The sequence below is a fragment of the Salvia splendens genome, chromosome 9, assembly GCF_004379255.2.
Source record: "Salvia splendens isolate huo1 chromosome 9, SspV2, whole genome shotgun sequence".
Classification (NCBI taxonomy): domain Eukaryota; kingdom Viridiplantae; phylum Streptophyta; class Magnoliopsida; order Lamiales; family Lamiaceae; genus Salvia; species Salvia splendens.
The window spans coordinates 34,942,908-34,970,821 of NC_056040.1; the positions used below are offsets into that span (position 1 = coordinate 34,942,908).

A 27,914-nucleotide genomic window follows, 5' to 3' on the forward strand; every position below is an offset into this window, starting at 1 on the left:
TCTAAACCTTATTGAAATAAGATGACGTTGGTGTGGTATAGCACTGAATGGATCTAACAGCAAGACGTGTCTTTATGCTATCTATTGAAAGACGAGGTCTTGAGAATTAATTTCTTAATCAATGTACGTTAGCATTGAGCATACGATATTGAGTATCCACTACTTTGACTTACCAAAGGTGCGGGTTTTTCGTAACCCAACGATCCAGGTATATTGGGTAGTGGTAATCATTATCTAGAGGTGCTAGGATTGCTATTATGTTGAAACGTGCGCGAGGAGAGTCTCGTTTGATAGCATCCACAAGAGGAGCTCGAAACGAGGTTTTATTATTCGGAACCTAGCTAGTTGGAGTTTGATTACTCTATGAATAATAAATAAGAGTTTCTTGCTAAGTCCACTCTTGGAATTCGAAATATGTTAATTAATTAAGTCTATAGCAGACATTAATTAATTAATGGAGTTTTCCATCTTAAACGCGGGAAATAAATCAAATACAATTAAAGGAAACCCGGAATACTTGTAATTTCGGATTTGGAAGGCAGTGCAATATTACTTCTGTAGTGGCTGGTCGTAATATTCCAATATAAGCTTATATTAAATTGTGGGTTCAATTTAATTAGTAAAAAGCTAATTGGGTGAGGCCTGTTCCAGATTCTTCCTTAGATCCCTGACTGGGCCCAATATGTGACATAAATAAATAGGAGAATAAAGGAGACAGAAAACACAACAATTAATTTGTCAAATTTTCGTCCCCCCTCAAAAGAGTGTTTTTCGAAAATTGTGCTCTCCTCCGTGAGCTGAGTTCTGTCTTCCATTATTCGAGTCCTAGTACGTTGGTGAGATTTGCCCACACAAATATCAGCGTATAGTCCGGGACACCAGTCAGAAGATCCGAGGTCTTGTATTGAAGATCTTCACGTGGAGACGGAGCAAGCCATCATCGATTCTTGATTAAATCAACGAGGTAAATTGGCTAATTCCGTAGTAAGCATGTTTTAGGAATTTTATGTGCTAAAGCATGTTTTAATTCAAGTTATGAGCATGATACATGTGATAATTACGCGAATAGATTTTGTCTAAATAATCTACTAAATAGATCAAATTCATGTGATCCGTTTTGTCCGCACGCTTCCGCTGCCAGCCCCTTCAGTTGGTATCAGAGCCAGTCTATGGCTCTGATTATTTGGATTTAAATTTCGCGAAATTCATGTATGCATGTATTATTTGATTGCGAAGCATGTTCTTGGTGTTTTGTTTAATTAATTAGGCATGATGAACTCAAGAACTATCGAATCAAAGAACTTGAATTGCTCGAACGCACCATGTGCGATCGAGATAGGGATGTCGAGACAGTGGGAGCCGGGAGCCGTGATCACGGGGCGACGCGCAAATGAGTGGGGACTCGTGCGCGCCGCCGTCGAGACCACACGCACCGAGACACCGCAAGACACCGGGCCGAACCCTAGGCGGAAGGTCCTAGCTGGCCGAGAGCGGGCGCGCCACCGTGCGCGCCGCTGGCCGAGACGCTCGCGACACCCGACGGCTCGGAGGGTCGAGCCGGGCGCCGAGACGCTGGCCGAGAGGCGAGCGCCACCGCGCGCGCGCCTGGCCGAGAAGCGTCGGCACCCGACGAGCCGAGACGCCGAGACAGGCGTCGAGCAGCTGGCCGAGAGGCGCGTGCCGCCGTGTGCGCGCCTGGCCGAGAAGCTGCGACACCCGACGAGCCAGGCGGCCGAGACGCTGGCGCGCCACCTGCGCGCCGGTGTCCGAGACGCTGCATGCGTCGTGATTCGACGACGAATTCGTCGGATCTTCGTCGTTCATCGTTCGTTCGAACCTCGTACGATGAGATAACTATGAAAGATTATTTTAATGATTATTTAATTATTTTATTAAAAGATATCATTAAAATATTATTATTTAATGGAAATAAAATCTTTTTGGAAGATTTACCTGGATTTTAGGAATATTTTTATTATTATCTATATCTATGAAAATAAATAATATTATTTTATTCCTAGATGATATAGATGAGAATAATTTAATAGTTTCCTAATATTTATCTAGATTTAAGGAATATTTTTATTATTTTCTATATCTATGGAAATAAATAATAATATTTTGATTCCTAGATGATATGGATAAGAATAATTTAATAGTTTCCTAATATTTATATATCTAAGATCCTAAAAGGGATAGATATGTATGAATACATTAAATAATGAAATATCTCTTCCTAATCTTGAACATGGAATTAATTTGAATTTAATTTTTCATGTCTTATTAAGAATTAAATAATTTGTTTATTTTAGATATACCTTATAGTAGACATGAATAAGAATTATATTCTAGAACAATAACTTCCTAAAGGAAGATACCAATTAATAAAAGATTTAATTATCCAGTAGATTAAATACCAACAGAATTTAATTAAGCCTTAAACTGCCTCAAGGCTAAGTATAATTAAAGTAAAACCATAACCCAAAATATCTAAGCTATAATTACGAACTCAATGTTTGAATATGGTCTCCATCAATTGGTCTGCAATTAATGAAGCCTTTTTCTAATATTATCGCCACCTGCTCTGTGGGGACAATAATCCTAAGAAAATAGCAAGTTCATGAGGGCGGGCTTCTCAAATATAAATAGTATGAACTAGAATGTGGTTTCCAATATTATCGCCACCTGATCTGTGGGGACAATAATCCTAAGAAACTGCGAGATTCAGAAGTTCACACAGGATTTATGAGATAGCTTGATCTTGTTAGCAGCACACAAGCATTGTTATGGGAGTGTGTTGTAGAAATGAGACTCTGTAATGCTAAATTCGGTGGTCTTGCTTAGCCAACATTAGGCGGCCATGCCACTCTGTGGTCTCTGGACTATTCGTCGGTGTTGTGACCAGTAAAATTGTAAGATTTTAATGCGTATTGACTTCCTCTGGAGGGTACAAAATTTTAATTTTACAGTTGTAAGATTTTGAAAAGTTTTATGGTTAATCTAATCAAACTTCTTACATAAGTTTATGACAATAGTAAAATACTCTGTTTTGCAGTGCAAATCAAATCGTCAATATGTCATTCAATCCTCTTTCCGCAATTCTCAAAGAAAATAAACTCGAGGGCCAAAATTACATAGAATGGAAACAAAATTTGGACATCGTTCTCACAGCAGATGAGTACATCTTTGTGCTCACCACCCCGCGACCTCCAGTGCCGGCGGCTACCGCTGCGGCAGGAGTCAGAGATGCACACAGACGGTTGCATAAGGCGAATGAGATGGCTAAGTGCTACATGTTGGCATCTATGTCTTCAGTACTCAAGCATCAGCATTCAGCCATGGAAACATCCGCCGAGATTATGCAGAATCTCAAAAATCTTTTTGGTACTCAGAATCGAACGGCGAAGTCTCAAGCCTTTCGGAGTATCATGTCGAAGACAATGAAGGAAGGCTCGTCTGTGAGGGACCATGTCCTCGAGATGATGGGCCACCTCAACCAAATTGAGGTCTTGGGAGGGACGATCGATCCCGAGTCCCAGGTGACTATCATCCTTCAAAGTCTTCCCCATAGCTTCCAACAATTCAAGCTCAACTTCGAGATGAACAAAAGGAATTACACCTTGGCAGAGTTGTTGACTGAACTTCAGTCGGCAGAGGACCTTATGGTCCAGGCTAAGGCGGCCATGATGACTTCGGCGCCTCGTTCTTCTGGCTTAAAGCCTAGCAAAGGAAAAAGGCAGGCACCGAACTTAGGACCGGCCAAGATAGCTAAGGGAAAGAAGAAGAAGAGGGCTAACAAGAAGCCCACGGGGAAGTGTTTCAAGTGTGGAGAAAAGGGGCATTGGAAGCCAGACTGTCCTAAACGGGGCAAGGCTACAGGTATGCACCAAGCTCTAGTTGTCGAGTCTTGTTTGACTTCGACATCAATTTGCACTTGGGTTATTGACACAGGAGCCACTGATCATATTTGTTTTGATCCTGACTTAATGCAGGTGACAAGACGGCTACATGATCGTGAGACGAAGTCCAGCTGGGCGACGCTACAAAAGTGGCGGTCGTTGCAGTGGGAGACATTTATTTGCATTTTAGTAGTGATAGATTTTTTATTTTGAAGAATGTTTTGTTGATACCTTCTTTTAGAAGAAATTTAATTTCAGTTTCTAAATTGGTTTATGATGGATATTCGATTTCTTTTAATGACAACTGCGTTATTAAGAAAGATGGTTCTTATATCTGTCGTGGTATCATGGAAAACAATCTGTACACAATCACTTCTACACAGTTTAATAATCGCAAATCAGAACTCAATACAACATCGAAAATTTCAAAGAAACGAAAAGAACCTTCAGATTCAATGAACGAAACGTACTTGTGGCACCTTAGACTTGGTCATGCCGATGAAAGGAGGATCCATTCTCTTGTTCAACAAGATCTTATCAAAGGTCTAGAGGAGGAACCTTTTCATAAGTGTGAGTCATGCTTAGAAGGCAAGATGACCAAGAGGCCTTTTAAGGCTAAGGGCAATAGGTCCAAGGAAGTACTTGAGCTCGTTCATTCCGATGTATGTGGACCAATGTCAACTGAGGCAAGAGGTGGTTTTCGATACTTCATCACATTTATTGATGACTTCTCGAAAATTGGATATGTCTACTTGATGCGTCACAAGTAAGAGTCTTTTGACAAGTTTAAAGACTTTAAGACTCTTGTGGAGAAGTATCATGGGAAGAATATAAAATGCCTACGATCTGATCGTGGAGGCGAATACCTCAGTGCCGAATTTTTGGACTACTTATCGGAAGTGGGAATTCAATCCCAACTGACTGCGCCGGGCACACCCCAGCAGAACAGCGTGGCTGAAAGAAGGAACATGACCTTATTAAACATGGTTCGATCGATGATGAGTTATGCACGTCTGCCTATTTCGTTTTGGGGACATGCCTTGCTTTCCGCAAGTCACATTTTAGACAATTTACCATCAAAATCCCTACCTAAAACTCCATATGAGTTGTGGACTGGGCGTAAGCCCAATCTAGCACATCTCAAGGTTTGGGGTTGCCCGGCTCATGTATTGGAAAAGGATCCAACTAAGCTAGGATCTAGGACGGAGGTATGTTTGTTTATAGGTTACCCCAAAGGAACGAAAGGTTATGAATTCTTTAGTCTCCGAGATAAGAAAGTCATTGTGAGCACTCACGCGACATTCTTAGAGGAAGACTATGTAATGAATCATAAACCCAGCAGTGAAGTGGCTCTTGATGAGCTAACTTCAGTCACAAGTTCCATTAACCAAGAACAAGTACCAAGTGTACAAACAATTCCCGAAACTTCAACTTCTACTCAAAATATTGTAGTGCCGTGCCACAGTGGGAGGGTCTCACATGAGCCCGATAGATACATTGGTTTGGGAGAATCTATGGATCACTCCTCGGACAGCAATGTATTAGATCCCTGGAACTTTGCGGAGGCGCAGGCAGATATCAATCATTGCGAATGGGTAAAAGCAATGGATTCGGAACTACAATCTATGATAGACAAAGACGTCTACGATTTGTCCGTCCTACCCGAAGGTTGTACTGCCATTGGGAGCAAGTGGATATATAAACGTAAACGTGGACCCGATGGACGAGTTAAAGTCTTCAAAGCAAGACTAGTGGCCAAGGGGTATACCCAAAAGGAAGGCATCGATTATGATGAGACCTTCTACCCAGTGGCCATGCTCAAATCGATCCGGATACTGTTGTCTATTGCAGCTTATATGGATTGGGATGTATGTCAGATGGACGTTAAGACTGCATTTCTAAAAGGCAGTCTTGAGGAGACCATCTACATGGAACAACCCGAAGGATATGCCATAAAGGGCAAAGAACACATGGTTTGGAAGCTTAAGAAGGCCATTTATGGCCTCAAGCAAGCATCCCGATTGTGGAACCAATGTTTCGATCAAACTGTTTGCAAGTTTGGATTCGAAAAGTGCCCAAGTGAGAGCTGCGTGTATAAGAAAGTTGATAAGGGGAATGTGGTGTTTTTAGTTTTATATGTAGATGACATTCTTCTAATTGGAAACAATAAAAAGATGTTGTCATCAGTTCGAACATGGTTATCAAACCAGTTCGAGATGAAGGATATGGGAGACGCGGGACACATCCTCGGGATCAAGGTTCTTCGGAATCGAGAGAAGAAGATGTTGTGCTTATCTCAAGAATCTTACATCGAAACAGTACTTAGTCATTTTAGCATGCAGGACGCCAAGAAAGGTTTCTTACCTTTTAGACATGGCATCCATTTATCTCAAGAGATGTGCCCTAAAACGCCGTCTGAGATACAAGCAATGAGAAGGATTCCATATGCTTCAGCAGTTGGAAGTCTCATGTATGCTATGCTTTGTACTAGACCAGATATTTGCTTTGCTGTTGGCATGGTGGCAAGATATCAGTCGAATCCGGGCCAAGGACATTGGACTGCCGTAAAGAAAATACTCAAGTACCTTAAACGGACTAAGGACTATGCTCTAGTTTACAATGCAGTCGAGCTCTGTCCTTTCGGATATACTGACTCAGACTTTCAAGCTGATCAGGACTCGAGAAAATCTACTTCAGGATATGTGTCCACCTTAGGAGGTGGAGCCGTAATTCGGAAGAGTGTGAAGCAGAAATGCATCGCGGACTCGACCATGGAAGCCGAGTATGTGGCCGCATCAGAGGCTGCAAAAGAGGCTGTATGGTTCAAGAACTTCCTTATGGATTTAGGTGTGGTTTCGAATCTGCCCAAGAGCATCACTATTTATTGTGACAATTCTGGTGCTGTGGCAAACTCGAAAGAACCAAGGGCTCACAAAGCGAGCAAACACATAGAGCGGAAGTATCATATCATTAGAGAAATAGTGCAGAGAGGAGACATAAAAGTGGTCAAGATTGCGTCAGAGAACAACCTGGCAGATCCTTTTACAAAGGCTTTGGCGGTAAAACCGTTCGAGTGCCACGTTGAAGGGATGGGAGTTCGACTCATTCAAGACCTCAACTCGCTTTCAGTATAGGTGGGAGAAATTTAGACGTGTGCACTACTATTTTGTATACTCGAAAGCTGTTTTGAGTATAAGTGGGAGATTGTTAGGGTTTTGTATACTTCGAGTGATTGGATACTGTAAAACTCTAATGGTTATTTTCCAATAAATGCAACAGATTATTTTTGTCATAATGTTGTTATGTTTTACATTTAATGGTTGTTTATTGCATATTTAAATGTATGAGCAAACGTAACAAAGTCTAAGTCTTTGTTTTAGTAGACCGGTTGTGGGCGTCGTCCAATTTAAGGTAACACGGTCAGTTCTAAACAAAGAAAAATAAGAATTTCACAACCTAGATAGGCCTAGACTACCTATCGCGAAAGGTTGCAATGTCAGTCCGATTATTTCTAAACCTTATTGAAATAAGATGACGTTGGTGTGGTATAGCACTGAATGGATCTAACAGCAAGACGAGTCTTTATGCTATCTATTGAAAGACGAGGTCTTGAGAATTAATTTCTTAATCAATGTACGTTAGCATTGAGCATACGATATTGAGTATCCACTACTTTGACTTACCAAAGGTGCGGGTTTTTCGTAACCCAACGATCCAGGTATATTGGGTAGTGGTAATCATTATCTAGAGGTGCTAGGATTGCTATTATGTTGAAACGTGCGCGAGGAGAGTCTCGTTTGATAGCATCCACAAGAGGAGCTCGAAACGAGGTTTTATTATTCGGAACCTAGCTAGTTGGAGTTTGATTACTCTATGAATAATAAATAAGAGTTTCTTGCTAAGTCCACTCTTGGAATTCGAAATATGTTAATTAATTAAGTCTATAGCAGACATTAATTCGAAATAAATCAAATACAATTAAAGGAAACCCGGAATACTTGTAATTTCGGATTTGTAAGGCGGTGCAATATTACTTATGTAGTGGCTGCTCGTAATATTCTAATATAAGCTTATATTAAATTGTGGGTTCAATTTAATTAGTAAAAAGCTAATTGGGTGAGGCCTGTTCCAGATTCTTCCTTAGATCCCTGACTGGGCCCAATATGTGACTTAAATAAATAGGAGAATAAAGGAGACAGAAAACACAACAATTAATTTGTCAAATTTTCGTCCCCCTCAAAAGAGTGTTTTTCGAAAATTGTGCTCTCCTCCGTGAGCTGAGTTCTGTCTTCCATTATTCGAGTCCTAGTACGTTGGTGAGATTTGCCCACACAAATATCAGCGTATAGTCCGGGACACCAGTCAGAAGATCCGAGGTCTTGTATTGAAGATCTTCACGTGGAGACGGAGCAAGCCATCATCGATTCTTGATTGAATCAACGAGGTAAATTGGCTAATTCCGTAGTAAGCATGTTTTAGGAATTTTATGTGCTAAAGCATGTTTTAATTCAAGTTATGAGCATGATACATGTGATAATTACGCGAATAGATTTTGTCTAAATAATCTGCTAAATAGATCAAATTCATGTGATCCGTTTTGTCCGCACGCTTCCGCTGCCAGCCCCTTCATATAACTATGGGCATTTCCATTTATGCAAAGTTGTTTCTAACTCATTACTAATATTCATCAATTTATTTACAATTTATACCACGATGAACCACCATTAGAACTCATTAAGCACTAATTATAATGTGGGTCTCATTATCCACTAGCACTACTTTAACTATTATTCACCTTCTCTCTCTTACTTTACCATTTGTGCAGTAATTCTCATCAATTGCCCATATTTTTATGGGATGGAGGGAGTACTAATTAATAGTAAGACATGGGTATGAATACATACATGAGCAGATGGTATAATTGTTGGATTCCATGCCAAGTTGTTTTATATATGTATTTGTAGCAGCTGATTGAGATGTATAATTCCCACTCGACACATTTCGAAGGAATCAAAATCCGATGGAACAACTTTTGTGATTCTTTCGATTAAGTGTACAAATATATGAGACAGCCTCATATATTTTGTCATAGAAAAATGTTTGGTAAGTGTTTCAAGCTGCATGCGCCTGTATCAGATGCTATGTCCGTGAGTAACAATAATCAATTCTGATGAATCCGCGAATTTTTGGTGGTAGTAAATGCAGGAAAGTAGAGATCACAACACAGAGATTTACGTGGTTCGATTTACTGAGGTAAATCTACGTCCACGGGAAGAAAAGAGAGCAGAGTTGTATTGCTTGATCTGTTTTCTACAGCTTACAAATACAAGCTTGCTATATGATATTTTCTCTCTAGAGTTGGTGAATCCTCTATCGGATCTAAGTTCCGTTTATATATAGAACTGAGATCGTGGCTTGCATCACCACCCTAAGTCGTGGAGGTCACGGAGGTCATGAGATCCTGCATGGCCACTAATTAGGCGGTGGCTTACATCATCAGTAATTATGTCGTGGATGTCGTGGAGAACTGAGAGCCTGCATGGGTCCACCACTAGATAGATCGTGTCTCCCAGTTCGGTATTGCCGAGCAGCTTTTGCCGATGCTGAGAGTAGAGCTTGATGCCGACCTGAGGGCAGAGCTTGATTGGTTGGCTTTTACCGAGCTGTAGGCTGAGGCCGAACTCTTTGGTTGTGCCGAACTGAACTCTTAGCCGAACTCTTTGGTCATGCCGAACTAATACTCTTTCTCGGGCTTTGTGCTGGCTTGTTTAGTACGTACTCCATCACTACCCCCCCGAAGAGCGAAGTGAATCACTTCGGCATCCTGGATAATGGTACGGGGTAAGTTGATGTTTGTCCTCGGTCTTATGAAGTGAACTCTTCTTTGACCAGACTTGGTCCTTGGTCTTGATGAAATAAACATCTTTGACCGGACTCGTCTTTGGCCTGATGAAATAAACATCTTTGATCGGACTCGTCTTTGGTCTGATGAAATAAACATCTTTGACCGGACTAAGCTTGTGTCCTAATTTGGCGAGTTTTATCGCTCGGATCGGACTTTCCGTTGTCCTAATTTGGGGATCGGACTTTCCCTTGTCCTAATTCGGCGAGTTTTATCGCGTGGATCGGACTTTCCCTTGTCCTAATTCAGGCAAGTTTTATCGCGAGAATCGGACTTTTGTTGCAGTTCGTTTCAGACGAAGTGCTTGATTTTTAAGCCGAATTGTGGTCTTGTATCCTCTTTAGAAGCTTGGACTTCACAATCGTTGGCTTATTGCAGCTCGTTTCAGACGAACTGCTTGTTTAAGCTGAATTGTGGTCTTGTATCTTCTGTAGAAGCTTTGACTCTCAATCGTTGGCTTGTACATGTTCTAAGAAGGGGATCAGCCTTCGAAGAACAAGATACCTCAGTAACATTTGTAAGAGACGACACGCACAGAGACAGACAAAACACACAGACAAAACGCACAGAGACAAATAAAGACCAAGCAAACCAAAGAAAGCACATTGACCGAACAGGACTCAAGACTGACTGACCGGACTGTCTCTTACAAATGGAACTTTTTGAGGTTGGAAATGTGCCATGTTCGGGGTACCTGTTCTCCTGACATGTGAGCCAATTTGTAAGACCCTTTGCCGAGGACTTCTGACACCCGATACGGACCTTCCCATGTGGGTTCGAGCTTGCCCAGCTTTTCTGCTCGGCTTACTTCGTTGTTTCTCAAGACGAGATCTCCCACTTGAAATTGCAGCTTCTTCACCCTTTGGTTGTAATACCGGGCTACTTGCTCCTTGTACTTGGCTGCTTTTATGCATGCCAATTCTCTTTTTTCTTCGGCAAGATCTAGCTCGGCTCTCAGTCCGTCGTCATTCATTTCTGAGGAGAAATTTAGAGTTCGGGGACTGGGTACGCCGATCTCCACCGGAATTACGGCTTCAGTGCCGTACACCAGACTGTACGGAGTTTCACCGTTGGAGATTGTGGGCGTAGTTCGGTAGGACCATAGGACTTGAGGGAGATTTTCTACCCATTGTCCTTTGGCTTGTTCTAACCGAGCTTTTAACCCTTTCACCAGGATACGATTTGTTACCTCCGTTTGTCCGTTTGCTTGTGGATGAGAGACCGAAGTGAACCGCTGTTGAATATTCAGCTCTTGGCACCAATTCTTGAACGTCTTGTCGGTGAACTGAGTCCCGTTATCCGAGATGAGGATGTGGGGTATGCCGAATCGGCACACTATGTTCTTCCAGACGAAATCCAATGCCTTCGAGCTCGTTATCGTAGCTAATGGTTCAGCTTCCACCCACTTCGTAAAGTAGTCCACGGCAACGATTAGGAATTTCATTTGCCGAGGAGCTTGAGGAAGTGGTCCCACTATGTCTATGCCCCATTGCATGAAAGGCCAAGGGCTCTGCATAGTGGATAGATCGGTCTGCGGCATCTTTGGGATATTTGCATGGATTTGGCACTTCGGGCAGGTCTTGACGAGCTGCACTGCTTCTTGTACCAAGGTTGGCCAATAATATCCCCATCTCAGAACTTTTTTAGCTAAAGCTCTGGCTCCGATGTGGCTACCGCACGATCCTTCATGAACTTCTCTGAGGATGTAGTCCGTCTCTTCTGGTCCTACGCACCGCAATAATGGCTGGAGGTAAGACTTTCTAAAGAGGACTCCTTCATGAAGTTCGTACCGAAGTGCTCGGCACGTGATCTTCCGAGCTTCTCTCCTATCCTCGGGCAATTGTCCTTGATCCAGATACTGCAAGATCGGCGTCATCCAGTTCGGCGAGCTGGATACTGAATGTACCTCGGCTTCATCAATGCTTCGATGCATTAATTCTTCCGCCTTTGAGCTCGGATCTGAGGCCAACTTACTTAAGGTATCTGCTCGGCTATTTTCCGCTCTGGGAATGCGGATTATCCGAAAATAGGAGAAACTTCGGCTGATGCTTTGCGCTTTGTCCAAATACTCCTTCATTCTCTCGTCACGAGCTTCACTTGTACCCAACATGTGATTTACTATGACTTGTGAATCACAATGGACTTTGAGAGATTTGACGAGCAGACTTTGCGCTAACTGGAGTCCGGCCAGGAGGGCTTCGTACTCGGCTTCATTATTAGTAGTGGGGAATAGGAACCGAAGTGAGTAGGTTACCTCGTGTCCGTCGGGAGCGACAAGTAAAATACCAGCTCCAATTCCCATCTTGTTTGAAGCTCCATCTACGAATCCGCTCCAGCAGTCCGGCGGCTCTACTTCGGATTCCAAGGGCTGTACTGGTTCGGCATTGGCAGAATTCTTCTGTTCGGCAATAACAGGAATTGCTTGATCGAACTTTGCTTCTGCAAGAAAATCTGCCAAGGCTTGTCCCTTGATAGCTTTCCGAGGTAGATACTCGATTGAGTGTTCTCCCAGCTCTATGGCCCATTTGGCGATTCTGCCTGATGCTTCTGGTTTGGTCAAAACTTGCCGAAGAGGCAGATCGGTTAAGACGCATACCTTGTGAGCGTAGAAGTATGGCCGCAGTCTCCTTGCTGCATTTACTAACGCCAGAGCAATTTTTTCCAGAGGTTGATACCTTGTTTCTGGACCTCTTAATGCTCGGCTTGTAAAGTAGATGGGAAACTGCTTTAGGCCTTCTTCTCGTACAAGCACCGCGCTGATGGTTTGATCCGATGCCGCTAAGTATAAGAATATTACTTCGGCTTCGGTTGGAGCAGAGAGAATAGGAAGCTCGGCTAGATAACTTTTGAGCTCGTCAAAGGCCTTTTTCTGCTCGGCTCCCCACTCGAACTTTGGTGCCTTTTTCAACACCTTGAAGAACGGCAGTTGCTTTTCGGCTGCTTGGGAAAGGAATCGATTCAGTGCGGCTAGACATCCGGTTAGCCTTTGCACGTCATGTATGGACTTCGGCATTGCCATGTCCTGAACGACTTGAACTTTTGAGGGGTTTGCCTTGAGTCCGTCCTTTGAAACCCAACAACCCAGAAACTTTCCCGAATCTACCAAAAAGGTACACTTTTGGGGATTAAGTTTGAGGTTGGCTTTCTTGAGCACGTTGAGAGTGGACTTGAGGTTGTCTTCGTACTCCGAAGTGCTTTTGCTTTTGACAACTATGTCGTCGACATACACTTCAACCTGCTTTCCGATTAGGTGCCGAAAAAGCTTGTCTACCATCCTTTGATAAGTGGCTCCGGCATTCTTTAAACCGAATGGCATCTTTTTATAAGCGAAAATGCCGAAATCGGTAATGAAAGCTGTTTTCGGAGCGTCACTCTCATCCATCAACACCTGGTGATATCCTTTGTATAGATCAAGAAAACAGAAAATTTCGAAGCCGATTAAAGCTTCTACTTTTTTATCTATATTCGGAAGGGGATAGCAATCTTTAGGACAGTGCTTGTTTAGATCGGTAAAATCTATGCACATCCGCCATCCTCCTTCCTTTTTCTTGATCATGACAGGATTGGCCACCCACGAAGGATATTTCACCTCGAATAGTACATCCGCTTTTAGTAATTGGCGGACTTCGTCATGGATGACTTGGCTTCTTTCTGCCGCAAAGAGTCTTTGCTTCTGTTTTACTGGCCGGATTGAAGGATCAATATTTAACCGATGAGTGATTACCTCGGGGGGCACTCCGGTCATGTCCAACGAAGACCATGCAAAGACATCTTTGTACTCCTTGAGGAGCTGAATGGTCTTTTCTCGGAGTAGAGGCGTTCCTGCGAAGCCGATCTTGACCGTTCTGGATGGATCGTCATCGTATAACCGAACGGTCATTGAGTTCGGCTCTGAAGTGACTTCGGCCATCTCGCTTGCCTCTGACTCCGGTTGCTGTGATTGCTATGCTTGATGGTGCCGAACTGATTGCTCGGCACTTTTAAGCGCAATCTGCAAACATTCTTTTGCTCTCTTTTGATCACCTCGGATGACCGCTATCCCACCTTTAGTGGGGATCTTGATGGTGAGGTGATAAGTAGAGCAAACGGCCCGAACTGTGTTGAGCCAGTCTCTCCCCAGGATGATGTTGTACGGGGACCGAGCTTTTACCACAAAGAACTCGATCATCGTATTGGAGCTTGTAGGCGCTTTTCCCACCGTGATCGGAAGGCTGATAATACCTTCAGGGCGGGTGTCTTCCTGGGCGAAACTTTTAAGAGGAAGTGGAGCCGGACTGAGCCGAGCTGGATCCACTTCCATTTTATCAAAACATTCTTTAAAAAGAACGCTGACTGACGCTCCTGTATCCACAAATACTCTGTGGATCAGTTTGTTTGCCACTCCGGCTTGAATGACAATAGCGTCTTGGTGAGGAGAGATGGCCGGGACGGGATCGGCATCTGAAAATGTAATCACTTCGTCTTTCTTCAGCCTTTTATGTGTTGGCTCCTCTTGATTGGAACCTCTGCGTTCTGCTTTTAGGGACGACTTAGTCTTCCCGGCAGGGAGAGCATCAATAGTCAGGATTACTCCATCATATTGCGGCTCGTCGTCGTCTTCGGGATCCTCATGCCTTTTCGGATCCTGAGGATTGCAGTTCGCACCTCTCTGTCTTTTGTTCTTTTTCGGCTGCTTGCTTTGGTATTTTTTTAACGTTCCTGTTTTCACAAGAGCATCAATACCTGCAGCCAAATTTCGGCACTCCTCGGTATCATGACCGTGGGCTTGATGGAAGGAGCAATATTGATCCTGAGGTCGCCGCGCGGCTGATTTCGTCATCCGCTTTGGTTTTTCGAACATATCGGAATGTAGTTCGAAAATTTCCGTTCTTGACTTGTTTAATGGTACGAACTGAGCGGGCGGCTTCTCAGGATTGAGCCGTGGCCCCAATCTGCCTTGTACCGGTGCCCTTTGAATTCTTTCAAAAGGAGTTCGGCGAGGAAACACCTGGCCGCTTTGATCGGGCTTCTTTTTCTCTTCTTGGGATGAGCTGTCTAAAGACCGTTTTCGACGGTCTGCCTCATCCGCACGGGAAAACTGGTCCGCAATGTCCCACATTTCTTGAGCTGTTTGCGGGCCGCACTCCACGAGCTTTCTGTAGAGAGCTCCGGGCAGGATTCCATTTTGGAATGCCGAAATGACAAGTAGATCATTGAGATTATCTACTTGTAGGCACTCCTTATGGAATCTCGTCAGGAAGTCGCTGATCTTTTCGTCGCGACCTTGACGTATAGAAAGCAGCTGAGCCGAGGTAATTCGGACTTCCGCTTTCTGAAAGAACCTCCTATGAAAAGCATCCATTAGATCTCGGTAGGATCGAATGCTGTCCTGAGGAAGGCTGTCGAACCACCTTCTGGCGTTCCCGATGAGCAACTCGGGGAACAACTTGCACATGTGGACCTCATTGAGACCCTGGTTCGCCATATTATATTGATAGCATCCCAAGAAGTCATGAGGATCCACTAGCCCGTCATAAGTCGTTGACGGTATCCGGTAGTTCCGCGGCAAAGGAGTTCGGATGATATCGTCCGAGAACGGAGTCTTTAATGCTCCGTACATGGCGAACCCGACATCTCTTCGGTACGGAGGAGAAGGAGTTCTCCTGTGATTCCGGTGCCGAGGAGAAACAGGAACATGTCGGGGTTGAGGATTCTTCTTCCTGGAAGACACGGCACTACTGCGGTGGTGACTTTCATGTCTGGATGAGGAAGGAGAATCTACCGTTTTCGTCTTCGGCTGTTGGCTCTTTTGCAGGAAGGTTAAGAACTCCTCCTGCTTCTCAGCCAAGAACAGCTTGACAGCCTCATTCAAATCAGGCTGCTGGGAAGACTCGGTGTGTGGACCTTTTGAGCGGCTTGTTCCTTCACCGTGAGAACTGGATACAGACTTCTCACGAGGCTGCTTTCCAGGCCTATGGGCTGCTGGGTTAGCTTCCTCATGGTCATCACGGACGGAGGCACGGGAGTTGTGCGATCTGGCATGCATTTTTTTTTTTTGTAGTGGAAAAAGGGTCAAAAATTCGCTTTATCACAGATTTGGTTCTCTGATTCCCACAGACGGCGCCAGTGATGAATCCGCGAATTTTTGGTGGTAGTAAATGCAGGAAAGTAGAGATCACAACACAGAGATTTACGTGGTTCGATTTACTGAGGTAAATCTACGTCCACGGGAAGAAAAGAGAGCAGAGTTGTATTGCTTGATCTGTTTTCTACAGCTTACAAATACAAGCTTGCTATATGATATTTTCTCTCTAGAGTTGGTGAATCCTCTATCGGATCTAAGTTCCGTTTATATATAGAACTGAGATCGTGGCTTGCATCACCACCCTAAGTCGTGGAGGTCACGGAGGTCATGAGATCCTGCATGGCCACTAATTAGGCGGTGGCTTACATCATCAGTAATTATGTCGTGGATGTCGTGGAGAACTGAGAGCCTGCATGGGTCCACCACTAGATAGATCGTGTCTCCCAGTTCGGTATTGCCGAGCAGCTTTTGCCGATGCTGAGAGTAGAGCTTGATGCCGACCTGAGGGCAGAGCTTGATTGGTTGGCTTTTACCGAGCTGTAGGCTGAGGCCGAACTCTTTGGTTGTGCCGAACTGAACTCTTAGCCGAACTCTTTGGTCATGCCGAACTAATACTCTTTCTCGGGCTTTGTGCTGGCTTGTTTAGTACGTACTCCATCAAATTCATACATCCATATTTATATTTTTTTTGAAAATATGAATGTATAGGTGGTTGAGCTTCGGGTTCACATGGCAAGATACTAGCTAGAAACAAACATACTTAATTACCTCAAATGGAATTAAAGATGATGAATATTGATGCAGGTGTGGATAGCATGGATATAGACATGGAGAAGCAGAAAGTGACAGTGAGAGGATATGTAGAGAAAAGGAAGGTATTGAAAGTGGTGAGGAGAGTTGCTGAGTTGTGGGCATTTCCTTATGACTCTGAATATCACCCTTACGCTGCTACCTATTTGGATGAATCCAACTTCGCCTCTTCCTATAACTACTTCATGCATGGCTACAACGAGCCCACGCATGGCTACTTCCCTCAACTTCCCTACTCCACCATCAATTATCATATTAACGACAACGTCCATGCCTGTTCCGTTATGTGACACTTTATCATATATATACATCTATCAATACTATGCGCCTTCACTTTCATTAATTGGAGTACATTTTTTTGTGAATTTTTATGCATGATGATTTTTTCATCAAAGAACCAGGGAAATCTTTATTTTTTGGAGTTTATTAATTTGTAGAGACTTACTGTAATTAACTTATTACTACATGGTAGATACAAGAAACAGTGATTCCATCACTGCTATTTAATAGGAGTACATATATATGTTAATTACATTTAACTCTTGCATGATTGCATCGCTTAGAAATTAGTTGCATTGACGTAACCAATAATACACTATTTCAAACAAATAGGAGGTAAAATCCTACTCCATCCGTTAGCCATTGCCTGTCACTAGTTTTATTTTTTGGTCTCTACACCAACACTTGTCACACCTAATTTGGTAACATACTCTACATTCCACTACCTTTATCTGATCACTCACATTTTTATTATAAAATTCATACATAGAAATATAGCTCACATTCAACTAATTCTTTTTCATCAATTTTCCTTTATATTCTTAAAATTTGTGTCTGGTTTACTTGTGACATTTTATTGCGAATGAAGGAAGTATTAAATTTCTTTTTTTCTATCATTTTTTCATGAATCATATTTCCAAATTCCAACTACGTTTACTTTCTCATAATAAACGAGCGCATTCTTTTAATAATTGTAGTTTATGACGAGCCATTTATTAAAATGACTCACTCTTTCAAAAATTAAAAAAATGGCCTTGGGTAAAAATTGTTCGAACTCTTAAAAAAAAGGCAAAAAAAATGTATCCCAAACATGTAAGAAAATGGTGAACAGTACCAAACATATCTGATATGAGGGCATAAAATTAAATCGTGTTCCATGGAACCCAACCAACATAAAGTGCATTTTTGTCAAAACATGATATATTCGAAGATTCGCATTAGTAGTGATGATGTTTGAGAGGCCATTCTAGATGACCATTCAAACTTTAGTGGAATCAATAACCACCACTAAAAGCTTGCTTTCATGTTTTGGGTCCAATTAGCTCATAGAGATTTTTTTCTCTAAAGTTAATGACTATATTTACAAGTTTCATGAAAGTTAATTTCATTTTAGTACATTCATACTCTTTTCTCAGTCACTTACAAATGTAAACTATTTTCATTTTAGCTAGATTCTTAAAATTATGAACATATTTAGACAAAAAAAAGTTTTTCTTTGATGAGATGGATGATAGTATTCTCCAATAATAATAGTTCAATCGTTTTTTCTATCTCTCACTTACTTTATTATTTGTGCATTCTAATCCGAACCCCTTCGAAAATTCTATTTTTAAGGGATACATGTAATAGCTTTTGCGAACATTTTGACTTTTGTCATTTTAAAAAATTTAGGCTATACTTAAGAGCATCCACAACGGTGGTGGGAGTGAAGGCTGCCGTCCGTGCCAGCGGCGAGGACGAGGACCGCCGCCGCTGCGCTCGCGCCGCTGGCACGGCGCTGCTCGATGCATCGAGCAGTGCCGTGCCAGCGAGCAGGCGACGTGGCGGCTTATGATTGGGCAACGGCATAGCCGTTGCCTTTGAATTATTATTTTTTTATTTTAAAAATTGTTTTTAAATTATATAAAATTATTAAAAAAAAATTTCCAAATCCCAAAGATATGGCCGTTTTTTCCCGTTTTTTCTGAATTTTTTGATTTTTTTTTATTTTTTCCCCCAAAATCATCTATAAATACACACATTCATCATCCATTTATCACATCAATTCATCTCCCATTCATCTCTCATTCTTAATTCTCATACAAACTATCAACACATTCATCCCTCATTCAAAACCTCAAATGGATTTCACCCATATTATGGCGGAAGCGGAACGCGATAAACAAGAATACTACGAACAACATCGTGCCGCTTACGAAGCATATGTCGCGGCGAATACCCCCGCTCCTCCTCCTCAACGAACCAGATCAAATCGGCGCTACATTCATCGTGACCGGGAGGGAGCCCACGAAAGGCTCGTTGCCGACTACTTTGCCGACCAGCAGCGGTTTCCGGCAGATTACTTCAGGTGCCGTTTTCGCATGTCAAAGCGCTTGTTCATGCGAATTGTCAACACATTGTCCGCATGTGTTGAATTCTTCCAAACAGGTCCAGATGCAGCCGGCCGGCAAAGTATCACGCTGTTGCAGAAGTGTACGTGTGCCATCCGACAACTCGCTACTGGGCAAACGGCCGACATCTTCGACGAGTATTTGCATATCGGTGAGTCCACTGGAATCCTTTGTCTAAAGAATTTTTGCGAGGGCGTTCGTTCAGCTTTCGGGGATGAATTCCTTCGGGCACCCACCACCGATGATTGCCAACGGTTGCTTCATCTTCACGAATCAGTCCATGGCTTTCCCAGAATACTTGGCAGCATTGACTGCATGCATTCGAGGTGGAAGAATTACCCGACTGCTTGGAGGGGGCAACACTTGAGCGGTCACAAAGGCGGCGGCCCAACGCTTATCCTTGAGGCGGTCGCCGACTACCGCCTATGGATTTGGCATGCATATTTCGGCGTTGCTGGATCCAACAACGACTTGAATGTACTATATTCTTCACCACTCTTCACTGATGTGATGAATGGTGTAGCACCGGTGATCGACTTCACCATCAAAGGAAATAGCTACCTCATGGGTTACTATCTCGCCGATGGTATCTACCCAAGGTGGTCGACTTTCGTGAAGACGTTCAACAACCCGCACGACCCGAGACGGGTTATTTTTGCGCAGCGTCAAGAGTCCGCACGGAAAGATGTCGAAAGAGCTTTCGGGGTCCTTCAAGCCCGATTCAACATTGTGAAGTCCCCTGCTCGGCTATGGTACGTGAATAATATCGCCGACATCATGTTCACGTGTATTATCTTACACAACATGATTATAGCCGACGAAGGGCCGAGGGCGGCTAGCTTCTACGACGAGGATGAAGCCGGAAGCTCAACAGCGAGGTCTCCCCCACTCCGAGGCGAGCATACGACGGTCGGCCAAAGAATCGAGACAAGGCACACAATGTGCGATACCCGAATCCACAATCAACTACAAGAAGACCTAATCAAACACATGTGGGCGAAATTCGGCAACGCGTAGTGGTTTTTTTAATTTTTAGTATTTTAATTATGTAATTTTTAATTTTTTAGGATTTTAATTATGTCGTTTTTATTTTATTTGTCATTTGTAATATTATTTAGGTTTTTTTAATGATTTTAGTATTATTGAAATGTTATTGTTTAATTGAATTTTAAATTAATTGTGCTCGTCCTTGCGGAAGAGCACAGCTGTGGGTGTTGTGATTTTGCTAGAGAGCAGGCAGAAAAAGTGGGGCCGGACCCACAACCGTGCCGCTGGCAAGAGCACGGTTGTGGATGCTCTAATAACTTAAAGTTCAAACTGTAAATTACAATTAATCCTTTTTGTTCAACATTTAAGAACATATATTTTTAGACACTAAAACTACAATATAATTCAACTATAAAAACAGAAAGTCTATTTGTAATTAAAATACTTACTGATTCTAGTATGTCATTATTCCTATTTATAGTTCATTAGAGTGTCCACAATGGTGGCCCTCTGGGGCCATTAAACTTGGCCGAGCCACCAAATGTGGCTCTCCATGGCCCTCCACAATGGTAATAAAACCCAAAGACAACAAGGGCCACGAAATGTGGCCCTCTCCAAAATAAAAATTAACTTGTTTGTTTTGTTTAATGATATTTTTTAATTTAACTACCATAAATTTAATTTAATTAGACTAATAATTTGGAAAATAAACATAATTTAATAAAAAAGTGATTTAGAGACAAATTTTCGTCGAATTAGAGACAAATTTTCGTCGAATTAGAGACAAATTTGGACTCCACATCTGATTTGGAGGGGGGGGGGTTGGACTCGATCTCCACAGTTGGGAAGATGGGAAGTTTCCGTATCCCGAGTCTCCATATCCCGGTGAATCACCATCTCCACCTTGCATTTTTTATAGGATAAAAATTAGGGTTTTGAAGTGTAAAAATGGAGTGGGAAGAAATGGAAATGGAAGCGTAATATTTATAAAAGAATTTTCGAAAATAATAAAAAAACATATATCATATTTCGCCGGCCCGGCCGCAAATCTCGGCTCTCTGCAGTGGTGGGCCGCGGCTCACACGGCTGAGCCGCGTGAGGGCCGCGACCGCAGCTCTCTCTCGGCCCTCGGCTCCCAGCCGCACTTCGTGGCTCTCTGCAGTGGGGGCCGCGCACCAAGCCACCATCCTCGGCTCCCACACTGTGGACACTCTTAGAAATAGCAAATTTTTGGTAAAGTTGATAATTTTAAAGGACCAAAAAAATCCCTTTAAAATAATAAAAAGTGTTCTAAATAAAGAGATAAAAACAAATCCAGCTATTTTAGTAATTATTAAATAAATAAAAACAAAATTTCCCAATATCTCAATCCCGTCTCTTCCATTTCTGTCCCATCGATCCACCCTCTCTTCTTCTTATTTCACCTTCTGTCTCTATTAGAAGTCCCATATTGAAACACTCTGTGCCGTCTCCCTCTGCCTCATTTCTCCCGGTGTTCTGCCGCTACTGCTCACCGTCGTCTCGCCTCTCCTCTGCGTCAGGCTCATCGCCGACAAGACAGATTTGCATTTGGTAAACTATTCTCCGTAGTTCTCTGATTTTGATTGTGATTTGTGAAGAAACTACATTGATAAACTCTTTGCTCTTCTCTCTAGCTCACTGAATTTCGTTGTGACAGATTGGGTGTGGAGGAGGTTATGGAGCAATAGAATTGGGCTGGAGAATGAATCGGCAGGTTGGAGGTTTGTTAATCATCGAGCTGTGGTGCAGAACTTGGATTGGGCTCACAAAGAATTTATTTGGTGAATTGGACTGGAGAAAATAAAATAATTGTTAGCCCAAAACCAAATGGATCATTTTCAGTGGAACGGAAGGAGTACATTTTAAAAAATTTAATAAATTATTATTTTAAAAAGTTCACTATTCATATATTTTAATAAATATTACTCACTCTGTTCGTAATTAGGAGTCTCATTTATGAGCGACACGAGTTTTACGAAATGTTAAAAAAGTGGATGGAAAAAAGATAGTGGAATAGAGGTCTCATTTGTATATATTAGTTTTAAATGAAATATGAGTGGAACGAGTTAGTGGAAAGTCTATTACCATTTATGGTAAAAGTGAACTGGGACTCCTATTTGCGGACGGACTAAAATGGAAAAACGAGACTCCTATTCGCGGACAGAGGGATTATAAATTAATACGCATGTCTAAATTTAAAAGGTGTGGAATTATTTGGAGAAAATATATACTTAGTGGAAAAATAAAAAAAATTATAAAAGTTCGAGGGAAATTATAGAAAATCTTGAAAGTTCATGTATTTTAAGATAAATTATTATTTTTTTAATCCAAACGACATCGTTTTAACACTCATCGCTTTTTGCCACATTGACACTTCAGGCGAACACGTCAGCTTCAATTTAAAGAAAATTTAATTTTGAAAAAAATTAGAAAAAGTCAAAGTTGATGCTTTTAGATTCAAAAATAAAAATTCAGTAAAAAAAATAAAAAAAATATTGAAAGTTCATGCATTTACAGATAAATAATTCATATAAAAATGTAATATAGTTTTCGTGTGACTATTGTTGAGAAGGTTTTATCATAGTACTCCCTATGTCCTATTGAAAATAAAAAGTTTTCCTTTTTCGATTGTCTCATTAAAAATGAAACATTTCCTAAAATAGAAAGAACTCTATCTATTTTTTTTTATCTATCTTACTCTACTCTCTATTCATTAACTTACAAAATAGTACTACATAAAATCTCGTGTTGATTCTCAAATGTTTCATATTTAATGGGAAGAAGGGAGTATATATAATTTTACTATGTCAAATGTACGAGTATCAAGGTGTTTCTACGGGATTCAAGTGTTAAGTATCAAGGTGTCATTATTTGAAGTATTTGATGGTATATTTGTGATCGCCACTCAACCGATTAGGCTAAAATCTGGACAGATATATTCTTTTTCTTTTGGTTAATGCATGAGATTGCTTGCTGGGTATCTTTCTTAGATTTCAAACATTGCTGCGCAATTCTTAAACTTTCACCACCGAAATTGGTCACAAAATTCAAAATTACGGACCACATTTCTGTTTTCTGTCAATTCTTATTAAAGTTATTGATCATGTGATAAAACAATTGCGGCCAATTTTGTGTACAGATAAATGATTTTATTTGACTTAATTTATACAATTTCTCTTCCAAAATGCCTCATTATTATCGACACTTGGTTTAGACGTTAGTCAAGGAGATCATATTTGATGAATCTAAGCGTCCCTCTCTACCCTGGTAAATTTTTATGCAATCGGGCATATACGTAATAAAGTACTCCCTTCTGTAAAATGTTGTCTATTTTTAATTGACACCGGTTTTAAAAAGTGTGAAGAAAGTGAATGGAAAAAGTCAATGAAATGTAAGCCCCACGTTTATATTAGTTCAATAGTAGAATATGATTAATGTAATGAGATAGTGGAAAGTGTGATCAATTTATTAAAAACTGAAAGAAAAAAAAGCAAGTGAACAACATACAAAACAATAATAATATTAAAAAATTCAGAAGAATATTTTCTTCATAACTAATTTTACAGTGATGACATAAGATATATATATATATATATATATATATATATATATATATATTGAATTAAAGATCCTAAATTCCAGGTTGTATCAGATTTAATTATTTTTTATTTGAAATGGGAGAAGACGCTTGAGCCAATTCCAAGTCGTGTCAAAGGTCATTGGAACTTGGATTGAAACTTAAAGAAAACGAAAGCATTTGTATTGGTGTGTTCACACACGTACACAATTATAATAATACTATGTCCCAATATACTTATATATTATATCTTTGAAAAGGTATCCCAAGTTATTCGATAATTTCTATTCATTAAAAGTTGCACAATTTGACTCACGGCTGGTTTTAAAAAATTGTAATATAAAGTGAGTTAAAAAGGTTAGGGACACGTGAGTCTTATTTTTATATATTAATTTTAAAATAAAATATGAGTGAGAATGAGTTAGTGAAACGTAGGACCCACTATCAAAAATAGTAAAAGTGAAAATGACAAATTTTTAGGGATGAACGAAAAATGAAATAACTGACAAATTTTCAGGGACGGATGATGTACTAGTTCATGACACGTATTTTACATCCTTCATTTTTATTTTGCTTTTTTGTTTACATCCTTAATTTTTATTTTGCTTTTTTGATTTACAAACAAAATAATGAATAAAAAGACCAAATTGGATAGAATACAATTATATTACTTTTTCTTAAAGTACATGCAATGAGGGATTTCTTTTGCCATATGGAGAAATTAACATATTAATTAGTACGTGATTTTAACCGACAATGATATTCTGTCGACAAATAATTATATCGTGACATGTAATTTTGTCAAAAATCTCACTGAGTCACTTTCAACTAAAATAATCTTAGGTATACACATTATCTTTTTATACATATATATGCACGAAAAAAGTAGTCGGTATGTTGACAAACACTTTTTTTCCGCATCTAGGAAATTTAAATAATAATAATTTATTCCCAACTTGGAATAACATGATAATGACAACAGTTTAGGCCTAGTAAAACCTAGTTTATATCATGAAATATTAGTATATTAAGGTTACGGCGATAGAATAATTAGGCAGCATTATTGATGTTTGAGGATTATTATAATGTCGTTACACTATACGACAAGGGTATTAGTTCCCTAACGACCAAAAAATAGTAAGAAATATAATTAAGTATTTTCTAATTAATGTCAAGTTGCGTGGAAATCACAGTTAAGCCTCGTGTTTGGATTTCGGAAAATGTATATCACCTTTTGTTATGATTTCAAAACCTAATTTTGGACATATGCGGTATAAAAATTAAAAGCTTATAGTTTTGATTAAATTATTGGTCTGTTTCAGTTATTTGATATACAATTAGGGATCTGATGAGAACAAGAAGAACAAAGACTGACATATATTTGCTTTTGTTTAATCCGAGATTTACAACAAAGAAACAAATTAAATCCGCAAGCCCGGATTAGTTGGATTCCGCTAAAAGGCAGATTCGGTACACATGTGGTTAAACCAAAAAAATTCTTACAAGCATTCAAGAATTAAACACTCATGCCTAATACCTACTTGAGTTTTCTTCTTACCCTCCCCATCTTGAGATAATTAATGATCTTCATTTCTTGTTGTAAGATAGACACGCAAAAAGTTTTAAATAGTAATGAAAGGTTAAAAATGTCTGAAATTACAATTTTAAAGTTTATTTCATCTCTTTGTCTTCGTTCTTTTTCGACAAATAAACCAATTATGACCTTTTCCTAAATCTGAAAAGTTATCTATTATTAGTATTAAAAATAGCAGAATAATTAATATCATAAGTTAACCACTGAACTATACACATTACCTAACAGAATATGTTCTGATTCTGTCTAATATCTAATTTTTCGTTTTCTTAATTGTTGCATTTTATTTATTAGAGCATCCACAATCCACCGCACCACTAGGGTCACGGCGCCAGTGTTAAGGACCTTTCCCCCTCAACAAGCCGGCAACCACAGTGACGACAGAGAATCAATATCCAGCGCCCGTGATCGGGTCGGCGGCTCGAGGTGATAGACTGTACGCGGGAATTCGTTCCCGTCGGGCAGTTCGTCGCCTAGGTTTTCAATTGTCAACGATATGTTGGGCAAATAATATTTTTCATTCATGATAGGTTATGAACAAAATAGCCCTATATATATTCTACGGACCCTAGGTTTGGTTCGACCTAATCCTAATATCGGGAAAGAACCAACAAGAAAACCCGACGAAGCTTATAATTTCGCTCGACTCAACTGCAAAAATAAATAATAAAAAGCCAATATTCTAGAAACAAAAATAACCAATAACAATAACAAAAAGATAAAAATCAACTCTTATTTGGAAACAAAATCGCCACGTCTCTCCGGCGGCCGTCTGTTCCTCGCAGGTTTCGTCGCTGCGATGGACTGAGGCTGTTGCTGCTCCTCTTGCGCTCTTCCAACCGAATCTAACTCCGTCGACTCGTCTTCTTCCGGCATAATGTCAGGTCGTTCTAGGACCGTATCAGCTCCCTCCCCCATAGCAACCTCCTTGTCCTCAAGGAGAACATTCGGAAACCGCCTTTGCACTAACTCCATCAGCTCCCAAGTCGGGGAGTCTAACCCATCGGACCAACGTACCAAAACATGATCAACCGGCCGATCGGCGTGCCACAACACCCTACGATCCACCCGGACTGGATATACCACCGGCCTATCGCCAAAAAATTCAGAAGGCAACGTCATACCTTCCGCCGCCGAGTCCCCCTCCACAAATGCTCGAAGGAGACCCACGTGAAACACGTTATGTATTCGACTTCCCTCCGGCAAAAGCAACATGTACGCCACCGGGCCTATGCGCTCCAAAACCTCAAATGGACCGTAGTAGCGTCTTGATAACTTTTCCGGCTGTGGTCGAGCTACCGAATATTGCCTATACGGTTGAAGCTTCAAGAGAACCATGTCCCCCACCTCATACTCCACGTGTCGGCGATGTTTATTCGCTGACTCACGCATACGCTGCTGGGCGCGCTCCAAATTCGGTAGCAGATCCACCAACAACTCACTCCTCTGGCGGATCAGCTCAGCTGCCGAAGGCTGGGTCGCTGCCGATGGTTGCGCGAATACCAGACTCGGGGGATCGTGACCATACAACGCCTTAAAAGGTGACATACCCAACCCTGCGTGGTGAAAACAATTAAGGGCAAGCTCCGCCCACAGAAGAAAATTGGCCCACTTAGAGGGGCGGTCCGCCGTGAATGCACGTAGATACCGCTCCAATCCCCTATTGAGGACCTCTGCCTGTCCAGGGGTGATAAGTGGTCGAAAAAATCAACTTTGTTCCACTCAAACGCATCAAATCCTCCCACACTTGATTCAGAAAGACCGAATCCCTATCTGACACCAACGTTGCGGGGAACCCATGATGACGGACCACCGTATTAACTAAGAGGTGAGCCACGCGTAGAGCATCAAAGCGGGTTGGTAGCGGCCCAAAGTGGGTCCACTACCACCATAATCGCGGTATAACCCCGAGACTGCGGCAGACCCGTAATAAAATTCATCGATACATTCTCCCAAACCTGTGTGGGCACCGGTAGAGGCTGCAGTAGACCCGCAGGCTTTTGTGTTGAATATTTCCTCGTCTGACACACGACGCAGGCTCCCACAAACTTCTTTACTTCATCCTTCATCCGAGGCCAGTAAAATTCCGCCCCTATTCTCCTCAAAGTGCGCTCGAACCCCAGATGGCCCGCCGACGGTGAGCTGTGATATTCCGCCAAGATAGGCGCTCGAGCCGACGAACGGGATCCCACGAAAATGCTGCATTTGTAATACACCAAGCCATTCACCAAGGTCAAATGTGCGGCGGCCTTCCCGTTCCTAATATCCGCCGCAATTTCTCTCATTTCCGGAGATGAAGCAGTCTCGCGGCGAAGCAACTCGAGCATCTGGGGGATCGGGTGTGTCGCGGCAATCAACTCCAGACATTTCTGATTGGCGTCCTCGGCAGCCTCTTCAGCCAGACCCGCGGCGTCGGCTGTAGCCTGGGACTCCTCCCGACGTGATAACGCATCCGCCGCTCTGTTAGTGCTCCTCTTTTTATATACAATTCTGAACTTGTAACCCCGAAGCTTCCTAACGTAAAGCGGTTGATCAGGGGTCTGAACCACCTGTTGAAGTAACTCCTTCAAACTTTTCTGGTCACTTCGAATCATGAACTCACGCCCCAATAGATATTGGCGCCATTTTTGAACCGCCTCTACGATAGCATATAACTCCTTGTGATATGTC

At 41.6% G+C, this 27,914-nt stretch overlaps 2 protein-coding genes across 2 annotated transcripts; one reads left to right on the forward strand and one right to left on the reverse strand.

Moving 5' to 3' along the window:
• The first annotated feature begins 16,650 nt into the window (after positions 1-16,650).
• LOC121749467 (heavy metal-associated isoprenylated plant protein 30-like) lies at positions 16,651-16,965 on the forward strand. Its single transcript, XM_042144038.1, has one exon. It carries the CDS (start codon positions 16,651-16,653, stop codon positions 16,963-16,965), a length of 315 nt encoding a protein of 104 aa, XP_041999972.1.
• Positions 16,966-25,976: 9,011 nt separating this feature from the next.
• Positions 25,977-27,838, reverse strand: LOC121749468. The gene is made up of 2 exons (XM_042144039.1): positions 27,203-27,838; positions 25,977-26,921 (listed from the first exon to the last, which is right to left on the reverse strand). Exons 1-2 carry the CDS (start codon positions 27,836-27,838, stop codon positions 25,977-25,979), a joined length of 1,581 nt encoding a protein of 526 aa, XP_041999973.1.
• Positions 27,839-27,914: the final 76 nt, after the last annotated feature.

Coding starts and splice junctions, on each gene's coding strand:
- LOC121749467 (XM_042144038.1), top strand. CDS start 16,651: ATGATGAATATTGATGCAGGTGTGGATAGCATGGATATAGACATGGAG.
- LOC121749468 (XM_042144039.1), bottom strand. CDS start 27,838: ATGATTCGAAGTGACCAGAAAAGTTTGAAGGAGTTACTTCAACAGGTG. Junction 26,922..27,202: donor CTCTACCGGTGCCCACACAG/GTTTGGGAGAAT, acceptor ACCCCTGGACAG/GCAGAGGTCCTCAATAGGGG.